At 48.4% G+C, this 18,068-nt stretch overlaps 2 protein-coding genes across 2 annotated transcripts; both read left to right on the top strand.

Annotated features, from left to right (window-relative positions):
- Positions 1-1,544: 1,544 nt before the first annotated feature.
- N7457_000887 (glycosyltransferase family 2 protein) lies at positions 1,545-3,659 on the top strand (the record flags this gene model as incomplete). Its single annotated transcript, XM_057171933.1, has 4 exons — positions 1,545-1,604; positions 1,635-1,917; positions 1,967-3,079; positions 3,151-3,659. 4 exons carry the CDS (start codon positions 1,545-1,547, stop codon positions 3,657-3,659), a joined length of 1,965 nt encoding a protein of 654 aa, XP_057035836.1.
- A 1,478-nt stretch (positions 3,660-5,137) lies between these two features.
- N7457_000886 (uncharacterized protein) lies at positions 5,138-17,289 on the top strand (the record flags this gene model as incomplete). The annotated part of the gene is made up of 7 exons (XM_057171932.1): positions 5,138-6,079; positions 6,133-6,174; positions 6,239-6,338; positions 6,412-6,867; positions 7,799-8,062; positions 8,121-15,932; positions 15,989-17,289. 7 exons carry the CDS (start codon positions 5,138-5,140, stop codon positions 17,287-17,289), a joined length of 10,917 nt encoding a protein of 3,638 aa, XP_057035835.1.
- Between the last annotated feature and the right edge of the window lie 779 nt (positions 17,290-18,068).

Here is an 18,068-nt window from a genome sequence, read left to right as displayed (position 1 = left end):
CATATTTCAGTGTCATATTTAAAGCACCCTCTTGATGTATCTCTGAGGATTCACCAGATTTCATCGGCCTTGCGTTCTCCAAATGACATTGGACATCCTCGTCACAGCGTGGAATCGATAACCCACCTGTGCTGTCTGGCGAAAGCTCTAACATCAGCTCCCCAGCATATTCTGTAGCGGCAATCATTATCCGCGATACCCCGATCTCCGACTTGTTGACAACGACTTTCGCTTGTTCTCGCCCTGGGCTGTGTGCCGATGGGTAGACGACGTGTCGCGTGTTGAAAACCGGTACAAGGCTCTACCTAGAGTGCCTGGATGGGTGGGAGGAGGTGTCGGGGCAATCTAAGTAGAAATATCAGATGTCTCACTCAGTATAGCTCTTGACTTCTGGAGGTATTTAGTGTCACGCACATCGATACTTCTCCCTATAAATGTGCGAGGCTCCCGTGGCGTGAGATGAAAAACTCTGGAGTGTGTGAACGGCGAGTAGATAAATGCAAGGGGAAAGAGATATATTTTCTAATTCGTAAATCCACAAAATAAAAAAAAAGATGGGGACGATAGGCTCCTAGCAGTCCTTTCTCGGTAGAAGACTGCGCGAATCGAATCTGGCACCAGTCCCATTTTGGGACAGTCCCTTTTAGGTAGGACATACCCTTTTAAGGAAGGGTAGGACGTTTAAGCCAGGACAACCGCACAGCCACCGGTCGGAGCCGTCGAAAGGAGAGGATGTTGTCCTTTTACTTAAGGGAACCAGGGCAAACATACTTCCCCATCGGGAAGGTGGGTCTGCATCACGTGTTACTGCCTGAGCATGTGCTTTCTGCCTGCGGATCATGAAGCTATGTACGGAGTACCTACATGTACATAGTGAATACCTAATGTATACTCCATACCACACCCTCTCTTCTATATTGATTTTTTGTCACTACCACGTAACTTTCTTTGCCGGTATCTAGGACTCTTCAAGGATTGACAATCTCACTGCTTTTCAACTAACGATCCTTCCGGTTATATTTCCAAGGCCCGTCGCCTAGCACGTTGGATGTCGACACCTTTGAGGAACTCAAGTCGGGGGAACTTTGCGGTCTTGCAACTGAGCCACATCAGCCACCGGACGACGCTCTCCAACACACAGTAGCCCGCAGTTCGGCTCTCTAATTGACCTATGTGTTCAACACTTGCTTCGCTTAATCGCCATTTGGCGTCTCTTCAGGGGGTGCTCATCAAGCCTTCCGGGTGCCGAACGCAGACCAGTGCCGACCAAGAGCACGGAATACCTCCATTCTGACATGTCCTTCCAGTCTCGAGTGCAAGTTCATTGAACAGAGGATCCAATCGGATGTGAAGGAGATGACTCCACTCCCAACGGCAGTTGAGGTTAGCGCCATCAACACTGATGCCACGGCGACCACTAATTGGCTCTCGGCTACAATAGTCCTGAATGTGAGGACCACGTTGGTATAAATAGACATAGTAAGTTCTAGAATCAAAAAAACGGTGTAGATAGCTCTCAATACACTCACGCCCCTTAATTTGGGATGGAAAATTTTCTCTTCAAAAAGCCTCTGGACAGATTGGTGGCCAACCCAGACAGCATCGTGTTCTCGACAATCTACATACCTAGGTAGTATATAATATGCAAAGAGAATACAATCGCAGCACTCAACGGCATCAAGTTCGCTTCAATGTTTCCTGACCATGTTCCCGGCCATGTTCATGACATCCAGGAGCTTTCCCCTGATGAGCGCACTCTCTCCGCGCAGAAGTGCCGCAAATATCTCCACCATATAGCCCAAGCCGCAATATGGATCACCTACGTCTACTTTGCGGTCCGGTTGTTCTTCGTGGTGATGACCCCGGAACAAACATGGAAAATGTGGGGAATGCTTGGTGTTGAGAGTCTATTTGCCCGTAAGTCGTTTTCCCGTCAACATTCTAGGACAACGCTGACCCTTGTCAGATATATCCCTGAAGCACCAACGCTTGTCATTGGCAGCAACGAAGTCTTCACTTGATTCAACACCCTGCAAGAGATTATGCAGCTCCGAAAATCTCCCCAGAGTGGATGTGCTCGTCACCTGCTGCGGGGAGCCAGTCGAGATCATCCTAGACACAGTCCGCGCAGCATGTGCTTTGGACTACCCAGCTTCTCGGTTCCGAGTCCGTCTCCTGGATGACGGAGCATCGACTGACCTGCGCGACGCGATTGCAAAGCTGTCCTTGAAATGGAGTCACCTCTCCTATCATACCCGCGGCAAGCAATCCGGTCAATCTTTTGCAAAAGCAGGAAATCTCAACTACGCCTTGTTCTCCCTACAGACCGAGGACCCACCGGAGTTCTGTTCAGTAGTCGACGCAGACTCCATCCTCATGCCGGAGTTCCTACGCGCAACACTGCCTCATCTACTCGCTGACCCCGAGGCCGCGCTACTAACCACGCGCCAGTATTTCTACAATCTACCTCGTGGCGATCCCCTCTCTCAATCACGCGCGTACTTCTATAATTGTGAGAACACCGAGCTCGATCTTCTTGGCCATGCGCTGGATGCCGGTTCTGGTGCGGTCTTCCGTCGTGATGCGATTCTGGAGGCGGGTGGATATCCGACGTATTCTTTCTCCGAGGATTGGCAGTTGTCACTGATCCTCCGAGGACTGGGAAAACGCACGATGCAAGTGCAGGAGGTTTTACAGTTTGGATTGGTTCCGACTTCTCTTGCTGGGCATCTCAAGCAGCGCAATCGGTGGCATATTGGTCACTCTCAGCAGATTTCCGTTCTGTTTCCTTCGGTGAACAAGGCAATTCCAGAGCATCTGCGTTGGGATATCGCCCTTGGGGGACTGTCTATCATGGCTGGTCTTTTGAGTTATTCCATCGGCTTTTTTGCTCTGCCTGTCCTTCTTGTCTCCGATGGTGGTTTCATTCCTGCGGGATCTTCACTTGAAGTCAAAACCCAGCTTGTGCTGGCGATCGCTCATGTCGCTTCTACGTGGGCCTACGATTGGGCTCGCAGTGCTCACGCGGGCGTTCCATTTGCGCCATTTGCTCATGCAGAGAACAGTTGGCTTGCTGCTGGTAAGTTCGATCTAAAGCTTCCCCATCTCCCCGGTTGTACTTGTACTGATCCTAATATGCTTTCATCGCAGCTCATTTGTATGCCGTCACTCGATTCCACTTATTCGGAAGCAAGCCAAAGGGCTCATTTGTTACCGGAAGTACTGCCAACTCGAGCGAAAACGCTACATCAATCTCGTCAGTCCAAAGGGCATACCGGGATACTCTTCAAAGCGGTATTTTGTTCAATGTGTGCCTTTTCATCGGAACCATTGGGGCCATGGTCTTTGCAGTCGGGACGGTCATCACTGCACCTGGATGGACAATTCCAAGTGTGCTCACCACAATCGCCTGGCCACCATTGCTGCATTTGTTCTTGTTAGCGATTGTCAACAATTGGGTACCCATCGCCCATATCTTCAACTCTCCGGTTTATCACCCTAGAGACTCGAGGTTGGTCACCACAGAGCAGGGAATAGCCTATCCAATCGCGGAGGTTGAAGGCGAACTGAGCTCCGAGGATTCTTTGCTTGGACTCTGTTGCTCCTTCATGGTACCACTTGTGCTCTTTGGTACGCTTATGGGTGCACTATTATCTTAGTCCTTGAAGACCAGTCCCATGGTGTTGTAGTCATATATCAGCTCGGCTCCGTCCGTTCGGGAGATGATACCTAGAATAAAAATCAATATTTACTCAATCAAACATCATTGCATGGCACCATCGCTACCTCGAACTTCAATTCTTGAACGAAGCAGCGTTGCCTAAAGCGAGTGTCAAGATGGTGCTTCTGGCGCTTTTGCGATATCCTCTTTTGCTCTACTCTCCATTCCTGTTTGTTGTTTCATTCCTAGTGTCCCCAATCGCCCGGTATCATGACTAAATTCGTATATCGAAGGTTGGAAGCGGGGAATTACGGGGGATTACGCAATGATAGCAGACATTGACTTGGTGCCTTCGGGATACATTCCTTTTGATGAATATCTCGTGGAGACATCAGTTGTAGCGAGCAATAGCCTCTGCTGTACTTTCAATTCACCAACTTGGTCTCTAGAAAAGCCGGGTCCTTGATGTGTTCCTTGTCTCCGTGGTATTCCCTGGTTATATGCTCTCCTTTTCCATTTGGGAGTCAATGCTACTATCTTGGGATATTAACCTCTTGCAACATTCAGGGAATTGTCAAGTTAAGAACACATACCCCTCTGTAGAGGGCCTGAGCTCAGATCGTGTCAGACCAGCGCCGACCTCCTCGGGAGTGCTCAGGCCCAAGCGCCTCAGGTTCGTTCGCCCTGCATGCCCAAAATGGAAAGATGCCTAGTTCCCTGGATGATCCCTAGAAGCATGTGATTTCCAAGATTCTAGGGCATGGTCTCTCGGCTTTGGTATGGCGTACCTGAATGGCATCTGCCAAGATCGCTCTACTCCACAGCTCCCATGCTGCTTGCGAAGCGGATCGCCGCACGCATGTGAAGTTGTCTGGATTGGAAAGGGGTATGAAGGCGAAGCTCCTTGTTTGATTTTTTATTCTTTATCACAGTTTTGTTTGTATCGTGCACCGCGGACTTGAATGACTGGAACCCTATCATAACTCTGAGAATATATCGTTGACGAAATCCCGACGCCCGTAGTCTTCAGTATAATGCAAGATCATTTCATCTTCAGCCTCGCGGCTCTATGTTTTAGAAGTCCGAGGGTGAAAGACGGCAAAGGAACCAAAATTGATCCCTTGCGAGCGACGATCATCCCCGCAATGCGGGGGATCGTCACTTCCATCACTCCTCACCCTCCTGCAAGGTCCACTCAGGTCCGTTCATCGGGGCTATTCTACCACCCCTCAAAATGATAGTAAGGAGCCTGGGATCCAGATGTCTCCACGATGGACGATTGCGGTATACACCGAGGCATTCGCTGGGATTCGTTCGTGTGCCCGGGGCCTGACCACGGCACAGCCCCGCTAGTCATATGGTGCCGCCGGTATCGTAGCATCGAACAAGAGATTATCACCAGCAGGTAAGCAGCTGAAATCTGATTTAAAATCCCAATTCCCAGCTTGAGTTTGAATTTTGCCCACGGTTCACGCCATGTCTCCAACTCCCGACTTGATTTCCGGTCATCTCGACCACCTTACCCCCGAACAGGAAGCAAAGCTGCGTGAACTTTGGACCATCATCCTCACATCTGTTGCGAGTGTTCTGTCGGCAGTCTGTGAAGTCCCGATCCCAGAAGATCATCCAAGCAAGCTGTTTGAGGCACTGGACAAAATCAATGAGCCGACAGTTGATGCCATTATAAATGCATTGAAGGGCATAGACAGAAATGTGCAGACTTCAGATGGGGCCGCACCTGTGAATCTAAATGGCGGGATCAATGGCGAATCTACCATGAAAGCCCATGTCGACAACATAGAACAGAAATCTCTCGGCAAGGTGGACTCGCTTATGAGCAAAAACGCCCAAGAAACCATCATCTCAGAAATGGCCAATCGAAAGATTACTGCAGAGCACTTTGGTTCGCTTTTCTCGCTCCTGCAAAGGCTAGGCGTCCACGAGGGGGAATTGAAGTCCATGGAGCATATTCTGTCTGATATGACACCTCAGGAAATGTGCATTACGATTTTGAAGATGAACAAGCAGGAAAGTCCGGATAGTCTGTTACTCCGATTCCTACGGGCCCGGAAGTGGAATGTCGGTAAGGCATTTGAAATGTTGACTGCGAATATTCTTTGGCGCAGGGAAGCAGATGTCGATAACGAGATTGTACCCTGGGGAGAAAGATATGCTTTGGAGCAATCCCGCAGTATGAAGGCTTCCCCGAAGGAGAAGAAGGCAGGTGCCGATTTTATCAACCAGCTCAAGGCTGGTAAAAGCTTCCTCCATGGCGTTGACAGGGATGGTCGACCTGTTATCTATATTAGAGTCAAGATTCACAAGCCAGGTGATCAGAGCGAGGAGGCTCTTGAGCGGTTCATCATTCATGTTATTGAGTCAACAAGACTCATCGTGGTACCTCCAGTTGCAACCGGGGTATGTCCAAGCAATCCACTGAGGTGTATTTGCATCTATTGACATTTTCACAGACAATTGTATTCGATATGACAGGGTTTGGATTGTCCAACATGGTAGGCCCTCCCCTGGCACACCCAGTTTGAAGTGACGGGGCCGGCTCTGATTGTTCTGTCACAGGATTTCCCACCAGTCAAGTTCATCATCAGATGCTTTGAAGCAAACTACCCCGAGTGTCTGGGTCTATTATTGATCCACAACGCACCCTGGATTTTCTCCGGTAAGTTTTACCTTGAGATCCCCCAGCGTCCGGCTTGTAGAGCATACTCATTAGGCAATTTTGCGTCAATCAGGAATTTGGAAACTCATCCACGGCTTGATGGACCCTGTCGTTGCTTCCAAAGTGCATTTCACCCGATCGGTCGCCGACCTAGACGAGTTTATTCCTCGCAACAAGATTCCCAAGGAGTTCTCGGGCGACGAAAACTGGAGCTATGACTATGTCGAGCCTGTGAAAGACGAGAACGCGACCATGGAGGACACCGACACACGCGATTCGCTCATGTACGACCGTATGCTGATTGGTATCCGAATCCTCGCTGCCACTGCGGCCTGGGTGTCTGCCAGCTCGGTCTCAGACGGAGGGAAAGAGGCCTCGAAGGTGGAGGAGCTCAAGTCACGACGGAATGCTGTTATCGATGAGTTCCGTCTCAACTACTGGAGACTCGACCCTTATATTCGAGCTCGGGGGTTCATTGATCGGACTGGTATTCTTTTGCCTGGTGGTGTGCTTGCGGGTGATGCTAGTGGTAATGGTCAGGTGAAGTAAGCATGTTTCCAAGGTTAAGACTTGAAGCTGAGGATTTGGGTGCGAAAGTGTATTGCGCTCAGATGTCGGTTTCAATTGTGATCGAATGTGCTGCCTAGATAAGTCCGATTTTGGAACCCTCTTGCCACTGCCCATTACTGTTTTGTAAATCGTAGTCCTACATCAAAGATATTCCCGGAATCAAAGCTATCCATGCCATATAAATCCTAAGAATGGAAGAACCTTAGAATATATATCTGTACCAAAGACTACCAAAAGGACGACTAAAAAGACGTCAAGAACGGAATCACACGGCCATAAACGCGACCGTCTTTCTGAAAATCTTCGTTTGACCTGCCTGCCCAGGTGCCTTCCAAGGTTGGAGCTAGGTATCTTGAACACCTACATACATAGTAGGCACTCATTAAGGTCCGTGTCATAGTAACTCAGATATTCTAGCTTTCTGCCAGCTTGAAAGCAGTGCAGGTGACTACCAATCTTAATTCCACATATCTCTATTGGCCTAGAGCAAAAGAACAAGAAGATCGTACTAAATTAAAATTGTCTGCTCAATGCTGCGTATCAGGCAGGTGCGTGCCCATAGAGACAGCCCTACTTCTTTCCCATTTAGGCAGGAACGGAATCTGGAGACCCCCGGCTCTCCTTCTCCAGAGCTGCTCTCCGTCCTGCTGTCTCTCCATCTTTCTATCTCCCTTCTCCTTCTCTTTCTTCCTTTTTCATCCATCTCTGTTTTCATCTTCATCTTCATCTTCCTATTCTTCTCATCCCAACGGTTTTACAGCTTATTCCCTCCTGTATTTCCTTGGTTGAGAATTCACTGTCTCATCCATAGAAATTCTCCATCGTGTTTCTGTGGTATTTCTCAAATTTGCAGAGTCTTTCTCTGTCCACTGTGTTCACGATGTCGGAAGAACTGAAGCGCTATCTCCTCTCGCACGTCTTCCTTCCTCCGAGGCTGCCCCAGAAGGATGATTATAGCGCGACCCTTGAAGGTCTAATGCTAAATGAGATCCTCGAGGCATTGCGCAAGTTTGGCGCTCTCGTGTCCAAAGAAGATGCTATGACTGTGACCATGGCCATCGACATGATCAGTCGTTTGAAGTCTAACCATGGTCTCAGTGGGGATATTAGTGAGAGCGAGCTGATCAACGCTCTGAAAGACTTGAAAGGTCATGGTGAGGATACCCTTTGTGTATGTCGACCTCATATTGCCGTTGTTAATAATGTTTGCAGGTGACAATCTTCCGATCTATGTTCGAGCCCAGAACGCCGGGATCCTGATGACCCACCGTGGCCATGTAGTCGAGATAGAGTCCTTCGAGCTATCTGCACGTAACGAAGCTATCATGGCTACGGCGGGTCGCCTTCAGCGACAGTTCCCTGGTCCCACCCTTGCGTTGGAAATCGGAACATTCGATGACCCAGACTTCCAAACCGAGTTAGCACGCATGCTCTCCAAAATGAGCCACCAGCCCGTGACAAACACGCTGTTGAAGGTGAAGAAGGCTGGCCAGTATCATGATGAGGACCGAGACACCGTTCACCCAAAGATGGTCACCGAGTTCCTGATGGCCCTTCTCCGCCCTCGCTCCCAAGAAGTACAGTCGGTCCAGATAGCAAAGAACACCAGGGAGGAGGTCATTTGGCAAGATTGCAGATCACCATGGCGGCGGTCTGCCCTGTGGCTTTTAGTTCGTGTTGCCCTTCAGTTGACCTTTTCCAGGTTTTCCTTCCAACTGGGCCCCGACAAATTGTACAAGGGATTTATGGTGTTCTTCATGGCTCATGTCTTGAGCCTGCCTTGTCCCTCCATGTCCAGCGAGGATTTGCAGCTGATGATGGCAAAGGTTGGTCGGCGTTTGCTCAAAATGGATATCCAGGACGAGCCTGAATGGTTCGGAGCTGTACAAGAAGCTCTGCGCCGAGCAAATGGCACTATCCAAGGGCGATGGGAATTGATCAATCGCCAGAGTGACTCTTTTGTGACAACAGATATGTTGGTCGGATCGTCCTTCCATGCAGATACCTGTTTTCCGTTGCCTGCGCTAGACAGCTACCTGGAGACCAACAAACGTCGTGTCTACGAGCAGCCAGCTGTTTGCACAACGTACCAGCCACGGTCGAAACTCATCAACTACCATACGCAGGAGCTCCCGTCTGATCTGCCTTTGGATTGTGGTGAATACCAAATCCACAATATCGCTGCGTTTGAGAATTGGGTGGCATTGAATCTCAACGCATGGCTCGATCGCAACCTGGACGATGGGCGTACCTGCAGTCGGCTTCGTGTGTTAATGACTGTGTATCACCACACTGTTTCCGAGTCCAGTGGCAACAATCCTGAAGCAGTATCAGTAATGCTACTAACTTTGTTGGAGCTTTGGATTGCATGCGACAGGTCGGCCCTTGTTGCGCATGATTTTTTAAGTGACTACGACGCATGTGTCCCTGCTGATATGTTCCAATCTCTCCTGTTGCCTGTCGAGTTTCAGATGATGAGATTGGCTCGCGCCGAAGAATATCTACGCATACGCCAGCAGAATAGCATACACTGTGGATCTTGTATTTTCCGAGACTTTGGTACTGCAGCTTGCTTCTCGGTCCGATACTTTGACCAGTCCCACGGGCATCAGAGTTTGTACGCACGCATCCACCAAAAGGCGTCTGAGGATAAAGAGAAAAAGATTGTAGAGTTTCGGGACAAGCGACAACTTTGGCATCAGTATCAAGATAAGGCCAATGAGATTGAATGCAGTTACAACGAAGTCAGCATATATGGCAGTCCAGAATCGTGCCATAGCGACACCTGCTCCCGGTGCGATTACGAACGCCGGGCAAACGAGATGAATATCGAGGTTCATGAATGGCCTTTGCCCTTCAATGAACTACAAGCAAAGTCCACTGTTTTTGAGCTCAATGTGCCTCAATCGTTTGCTTCTTGGAGGGATGCCACCATCTATTTCCTGGTTGACGTTCTAGGGGCCGGGTATACCGCCAAGGTACACCCAAGAGCCACATATCCTCTCAGAGCATACAAAGGGCTTCGAGCTTATTTTTCTCCCAATATTGAAAGCCAACGCATTGTTCTGCTCTCTCAAATCAAGCCTCATATTGGTACGCACCGTCGGGAAAAACCGATTTCGACTGCAACAGAGGAAGATGTTTTCCTCGGGAACGGTTTGCAATTCCAGTATTTTGACAATCATTTGGAATGCTTCACCGACGATTTGAATCACTCATTCGATATCCCCAAGATGTGCACATATAAGTTGCCTCCCAAGAGCTCCTGGTTAGACCAATTCCTGTTCCGTCCGTCGGGAGAGCCCAATGGGCCCTCTCCAAACACAGTCATTGCAACGCAGTCAGTTGCCCCGGAGCATATGGCTCTTAGCGAGTATAAATCCCTCGCATCAATGCCCCTCGGAGTAGAGATACAGTGGCAAAATGTTCTCTTGGAGCTCTCTTCGCCGTCAATGGATCTCAAGAAAATTGAGACCGGAATATTCTTGCGGCAAGTCATCCACCAAACTGGCCCGGCAAAAAAGGGCACACATTTGCGAAAAGCCCATTCAATCCTCGGAGATGAAAGGTTTGCAAGAACGATACTTGTGCAAGTCAAAAAAGGCTCACAAAGGCTGAAGGAAAACTGGGAGTCAATCCACGGTCTCAGCAGCTTAATCTCACTAGTTCTCAGGATCCTGTCCCTCTCCCCTTCCTCGACTGTTCATACTATATGCTATGGCCTGCTTCGATATCTACGTAAGATCGCTTGTCACTGGATTGATTCGATTAAGGACAGGGCCATTGAGTCGGACAATGACATGAGCAAGTCTGATTTGATCGCAAAATGTGTTCACATCTCACTGGTGTGTACGGAGACATTCGGCGCAGAAGATCTAGGTCCAATATTTGCCAACTCATCAGATGTGTCGATCTTTATTCAGTGCTGTATACTGATTCATGACTGGAAGGACACCTGTACCTTTGAATCTGATCCTGCTTTATGCAGTCTGTATCATCGATGGCAAAATCTGGCCTATCGCTGTCATAATGTGCTGGCAGATAAAGTCAGCCTTCAAAGAGACGAAGGTCTAGACATGGCCATCCAAAAAGCCTGGACAGCATATCGGCCCGCATCGGGTTGGTCTAAAATACTGGGTTGGGATGATTGCTGGCTCGTATCTAGACGGCCGTCTCAGCATGGTCCTGAAACAGGGAGTCTTGTGCATTTCAATTTGTTGACGGGTGAGCTCCTTGTGAATGGTTTTCCACTCTCTCGGCTGCCAGCAGAATATGATGGCAACAGCTCCTACAGAACTTTGTTTGGAAATTCTCACTTAGATGTGATGCCCAGCGATGATCCAAAAATGCACTTCGCTTGTCAAAGACCACATATGGGACATACTGTTTATCTGAAGATGGAGGATATCCCTGGTACAGGTGCTTCTCGGCTTTCTGTCAAGGCAATCAATGAGAATGGGACCTGGGACCTTGTTCCGTCAAAACTTCTAGTAGGTCTATTGCCTCAGAGTTTCATTGACGACTTCGTCCACTGGTACAACATCGAAAAAGATTGTGTGGAGTTCCGGCAAAAGGACGCTGCCTGGCAGGCTTCCCAAAATGATTGGAGGTTACAAAGAGACAAATCCTCAGGCATGTGGTGTATGTTTCAACAAGGAAGGAACTTGCTTGGGATGAGAACACCAACCGCGCAGTCCGTTTCTGCAATATTTGCGCCCATTGAAAGGAAAGCGGCAATACATTGCAGTCTACAAAGTTCAATTGGTGACTTGCACATTGAACTTCCATGTCTGCGACTGGGGTTCAACGTGCACCCAAACTGCTCTTCTCTATGGTGTCAGCAGTATCCAGGAATGGTCATCGATCCTAACCAGACATTGGATACCTTGACTGGCCTGCAAAGCAAGATGGTGCTCATAAATCCCCACACAAAAGAGCGATTGTTGTTGATTCCAGATGGCGATATAAGCTGGGATAGGAATGGAGAGCATATCAATGTTCAAATTACACGTGGACCAGGAAGCAAACTTCATGCCTACTGGATTGACGACCATCTGGGAAGACTAGTCGATAACGGCAACATTGGAAGCAAACTGTTGCTTGCCTATCTACACCCCTTGACCTCTTTCTGCCTTCCAGATCTCTTGACGGCTAGAACTGGAACAGAGCAAGGTCTTTCGATCCTGCGCTCGGCGTCCGTCAGATCTTTCGACCGTCTCACTCAGGGGGACCGGAAGATGCTCGCAAAAATTGCAGCACTCACCCCCGAAAGACGATACTACCCTTCAGATGAGCGAATTATGCAAAAGGTCTCGTGGAAAAACAACCTCGCCAGCCTGTGTCAGCACAACGACTTTCACAAAGAGGTGGAAGAGATCTTCGATCAAGATCGCCGTATGAATATCTTTTACCCGGACGCGGATGCGACTTATCCGCCCCTACCATTTGTTGACAAGCTGCTCTTGATGCGTGATCGAATCCGTGTTTCTGCATTTCATCTCTCAGGATTCGGAGCAGAGAACCACACATCCGATTTGGATCGTCCATACAAAGCCTTGGATGCTGCGCGAAACTCTTCTGGTGCAAATCGAGTCTATTCAATATGTAAAATGCTGTACGATGAACACCCTCGCATTCGAGAGATTGTGGTACAGGACACAGTCCAAGACCTTTGGAGGGCTTTCTCGAAAATTGATACTGTGCATGGAACCAGTGTCAACATCGACGTTTCGGTGATGAGGTATGACTCGGAATGGATCCAGAATCCAGTTGAATTTATTCTCAGTCATTGGTGTGGCCTTCATGAGTTCATTCGCTCGCGAAGGTCCTCATTGAACAAATTCCAGTTCATGGCCTGGCTTTCAAGTATGGCATTCTCAGATGATACCGAGTTGATTCTTCTTGAAATACTAGCTTTTCTTTTCCTAGCTCATGAAATTGCTGATGTATCACCGCCTGTCCGAGAATCCTTCTCCCCGCGGGAAGATTGTGGGTTGGATCGGAATGCCCTCAGAACACAAATCAAAACAGCATACAGTGGCAACACGCCAGAATCTAAATTCACAGCCAGAAGTAACGAGACAGCTTCCCAACTCAAAGCCCGAAAAAGACAGTCACTGAAGATGAATCGGGAAATCGTTACGGAAAGGATGATACGGGATCTGGAGTCCCAGTGGCCAACCCGGTCACCCGCATCTCCCAACCTACACGACGTTCCAAAATGCACCGACTATTTCAACATATCAAAAGTGACGGTGTGTATACGGAAACTGTTTGCAACCTGGCATGACAATGCAGAGCTCCGAGCCTATCTTATCAATTTCATGGCACGAATCAGCTGCGAAACAGCCTGTACTATCATAATGCCCTCCTATAACCCTGGAATCCCAGCACAATCAAAAAAGCAGACACGCACTTTTGTCGGGCCTAATGACTTGTTTTGTGAGTTCCCCATTTTAGATTTGGCAAGGCCAGAGTTGGAAAGCTCTTTCGCAGAATCCCGGGTGCGAAAGAGACAGTATCCCCGTCTCTCGGCTTTCATACAGTCTCTAGACTTGCAAGCTACATCTCAGTATGAGAGAGAGTACGTTGCACACCTGCATAACAGTGCCACCTCTCTACAACTTTGGGATAAGGAAGTACGATTTGTTACCAACGCTAGCGAGCTAGAACAAAGGATCATCAATTATCTCCAGCAATGCCAGCTATACCACGAGAGAGTTTACACCGCGATTGTCTCTCGGATATCTTCATCAAATGGATCGACTATCTATTCTCAAGCGAATGATTCCATCAGTGTCAATATTCTCAGGACATTGGCCGACGTAAATCTGTTGCCAAGGCCTTCGCCAATGTTTTTCCTTGAGCAACTGTCGCGTTCTCGGTGGTTCCATCTGTCAGAGGGATGGAAAAGCTCGCTATGTTCATACGCCCGTTCAATCACAGATCTACAACGGGCTAAGCGCCTCTTCAAGCTCATCGGCAACCCCGAGCAGTTATTGAGCGAACTCCAAACGCCAGGTCATGCAAACTGGAAGCCGATCGATCACCCAGAATCAATTTTGCTAGAGATAGAGAACGATATCATGATACGAAGCATTCAAGAGGAGACCGCCAGCTACATGAGAAACCTTGAGCCTGGAGAGAATGTCGTGACGCAGTTAAACATGGGCGAGGGCAAGTCGTCCGTGATTGTCCCCATCGTTGCAGCAGATCTTGCGAATGCCTCTCGTCTCGTTCGTGTGCTTGTGGCGAAACCGCAATCCCGCCAAATGTCACAAATGCTGGTCTCCAAGTTGGGTGGCTTACTGGGCCGCCGCGTGTACCACATGCCAGTGTCGCGCTCTCATAAGCTTGGCAGCATGGAGGCTGATGAGATTCTAAGGATGTGCCAGGAATGTATGTCGCACGGCGGAGTTCTACTCACTCAGCCTGAATACATACTTTCTTTGAAGCTGATGTGCATTGAGAACTTCATTGGCGGGAAACTCGACGCCGGTCGATCTCTCTTGCAGTGTCTCAGATTCTTCCATGAATATTCACGCGATATTGTCGACGAAAGTGACGAGAATTTCAGTGTGAAGTTTGAGCAAATCTACACGATGGGAGCTCAAGCCCCGGTCGAGTTCAGTCCACAAAGGTGGGCAATAGTCCATGAAGTTTTGGCGATTCTGCAAAGTCACGCACCTGGTGTGATACAAGATTACCCTCACTCGATTGAGCTGGAGTCCCAGGGATTAGCTAGAGTCTCTAGAATACGCTTGCTCCATCGCGATGCCGAAATAGTGCTGATAGAACGAGTTGCAGCTCATATATGTGCAAAAGGAATCGTCTCGCTACCAATGTTCAGACAGCCTGAGACGATCCGGCAAGCCGTACTCAAGTACGTGACACTGCAAGATTTGACTCCAGAGGATATTGATGCCGTGGAGAACCCTGTTGAACACAATTTCTGGACAGAGGATACCATGAATGCACTTCTATTATTGCGTGGTCTGTTGGCTGGAGGAGTGTTGGGTTTCTGTTTTGGCCAGAAACGTTGGCGTGTTAACTACGGTTCTGATCCAAATCGATCACCCCCTACAAAGCTTGCTGTGCCATTCAGAGCCAAGGATAATCCTTCCCTCAAGTCTGAGTTCAGTCATCCGGACGTAATCATCATTCTGACGTCTCTGAACTATTATTATGCTGGACTTGCCGACGAGGATCTTTTCCTAACATTCAACCATCTCGTGAACTCCGACCACGCCGACACAGAGTACCAAGAATGGGTCAAGGACGTTCCAGGGCTTCCTCTCGCATACTGCCAACTGGTAGGGATCAATCTCGACGACCGACACCATTGTGCAGCACATATATTCCCTGCCCTTCGATTCTCAAAAACCGTGATTGACTATTTTCTGTCCCATATTGTGTTTCCCAAAGAGCTGAGAGGGTTCCCTCACAAACTGTCTGCGTCTGGTTGGGACATTGGTGAGATCAAAAATGAACCCACTGTTGGATTTAGCGGCACAAACGATTCACGAAAAACACTACCTCTGAGTGTCAGGCAATTGGATCGACTGGAGCAAAGCCATACCAATGCTTTGGTTCTGGATTACTTGCTTCAGCCAGAGAACACCGTGGCTGTGGAGCCGGATGGAGTAGGACCTGGAAAGTCCAACTCACTGGTCCTGTTTGATTTGATGTTGTGCTTGGATCCTCCAATCCAAGTGATCATTGACGTTGGCGCACAAATCTTAGAGCTGACCAATCTAGAAGTCGCAAGATACTGGTTGGAATCTTTGCCTAGGGATGGACCAATTCAAGCTATCGTTTTTGTCAATAACAACGATGATATTTGTGTCCTAGATCAGAAAGGGGCAGTTGAGTCATTGCAAAGCTCACCTTTTGCCCGCCAAATGGAAGCGTGCTACGTTTTTCTCGATGAAGCACACACGCGCGGGATTGACTTAAGGCTTCCCCCTGACTATCGCGCAGCAGTCACACTAGGACCCAACGTAACAAAAGATAAGCTTGTTCAAGGTGAGTTATTTAGAGGCTGCTGTATATTATTGCTTCAGAGCTGACGATGTGAATAGCATGCATGAGGATGAGGAGGTTGGGCAAGGGGCAGTCCGTGGTGTTCTGTATTCCAAGAGAGATCCAGTGCAAAATCTTGACACTCAGTGGGAAACAAATGAACTCTGAAATCACCGTCTCAGAGGTCCTTTGCTGGGCAGTGTCTGAAACATGGTCTGAAACTCGCCATAACATGCCTCTGTGGGCAGTTCAAGGCAGGCGTTATGAGAGGCAACAAGAGGCATGGCACAAGGTCTACCTCAACGATTCCTTTGAGTCGCTCAAAAACCAAGTTGGGAGCTTTCTCGAACCCGAATGTCAAAGTCTCCAACATCGGTATCAGCCTGGCTATGCAGAGAATCTTGCGTTAAATGCCCCAGGTAACGGAAACCGAAATTTGGACTTGATTTCTGATCGCTGCCGTGAGTTTGAGTCTCTCAACTTTGCTCGTTACGCACTTTTTGAAGAACAAGAGCGTGAACTTGCACCAGAAATTGAACTTGAGCGCCATGTCCAAAGCCTCGTAGTAATGAGCCCCAGTGAACATCACCTCCACGCCGATTTGCAATCTTTTGTGGCCACAGGGCACCTTACGCAGCCCTCCGATGCTTACAAACCTGCTTTTTCCTCACTCGCCAGAACATCCGTGTCTTCAGCCATGGATTTAGACTTCTTATCAACGGGGCTTCTGGTAACTACTGACTTTGCCACCACCGTCAGTGATCCTCATAGGCTGGAAGGAGAGAATGGCTCTCTAGATGCATTCCAACGACCCATCAGATGGATTCTGACAAGCTCAACCTCTCCATCTTCCGACAATGTGAGAAGAGTGATACAAATGATAATCATCAGCCCTTTCGAGGCTGAGCACCTCCTTCCCGCCATACGCCAATCAACCTGCGTCACACTTCACCAGTATGCACCCCGGCAGAACTTTGCTTTCGATTCTCTCGACAGGCTCACACTGTACAATGTTCCTGGGGATTTGGGCATCATCGAGATTCCCGATGGACTTCGCATCCAGCTCAACCTTTTTGCAGGACAGCTTTATCTTGGCTCGTATTCCGAGTATCAGCGACTCTGTGACTTCCTTGGGATGGCATCCGTTGCAACGTATGGCACCGTTCCTGTCGATGCCGATGGCTGGATTTTAGACAAACATCGACGTCCAGAATCACCATTCGACCAAAGCCCGGTAAAGTTTCTGAAAATTCTCATGTCACAGATCCGGAAGGACTCTCGGAATATTGCCAGGACCCATGTTGGACGAATTCTCAACGGCATGCTACTATTGCCGTCCGATTTCACCAACGCTGCCTAGATGATCGGTCGCGCATGGCTTGACTATCTAGCACATTTCTTCTGTTGTTGAAGCTTTGGCGTTGCCTTTCTATAATCTTCTCGCCTTTTCTCGAAGCATCCTTCAAGACTGATGTACGAACCGGTTGACTCTTCGCTTCTATCTATTGTAACCTGATGACATGATGTTCAATTTACTTTTCTTGATTTCCTTTTAAGACTTATCTGTTTCCATGTAGATAAATCTGGCACAAGCTCTTGGAATACCGTTATGAGAACATTTGTCTATTCTTCTTAAGCTTTAAATGTAAGTTGGAACGAGCTGGCGAAGCTAGCGTTTCTTCTTAAAGCGAAACATGAGTGAGACTCTTTCTTGCATTGGTACCTTGACATCCCTAGTACCAGCTGGAAGATGAGGTTCCCTCAGACTCCTAGGTTTTATATTAGCTTTGTTAGAGAGGCATGGATACAAGAATGCATGATATCTCAGAGTACACAAACCCAGTCAGCCACTTATTAAATATTGGGCTTTCATGCAAAAGGTCATGGTAATAATCTATTGCAGCAGACCTTTCTCTCTCTCTCATACAGGTTTTTTCAATATGGACGGGAGGCAGTCGCTCACATACTCTTAGTCCGGACGAACATGACGAATAATTTGGTTTGGTTACTTTTTACCTAGTCCCAAACAAGAGGGAGCAAAAACTCAGGGCAAATATCGTTCATATATATGAATGTCAAAAAAAGCAAAAGAAGAAAAAAAGATGGGGGGCGACAGGCTCCTAGCAGTCCTTTCTCGGT

This window comes from Penicillium paradoxum, assembly GCF_028828445.1.
Source record: "Penicillium paradoxum strain IBT 22861 chromosome Unknown utg000002l_segment0_segment0, whole genome shotgun sequence".
NCBI classification, from domain to species: domain Eukaryota; kingdom Fungi; phylum Ascomycota; class Eurotiomycetes; order Eurotiales; family Aspergillaceae; genus Penicillium; species Penicillium paradoxum.
The sequence above is the reverse complement of the archived record's forward strand: the minus strand, read 5'-3'. Positions and strand labels throughout refer to the sequence as shown.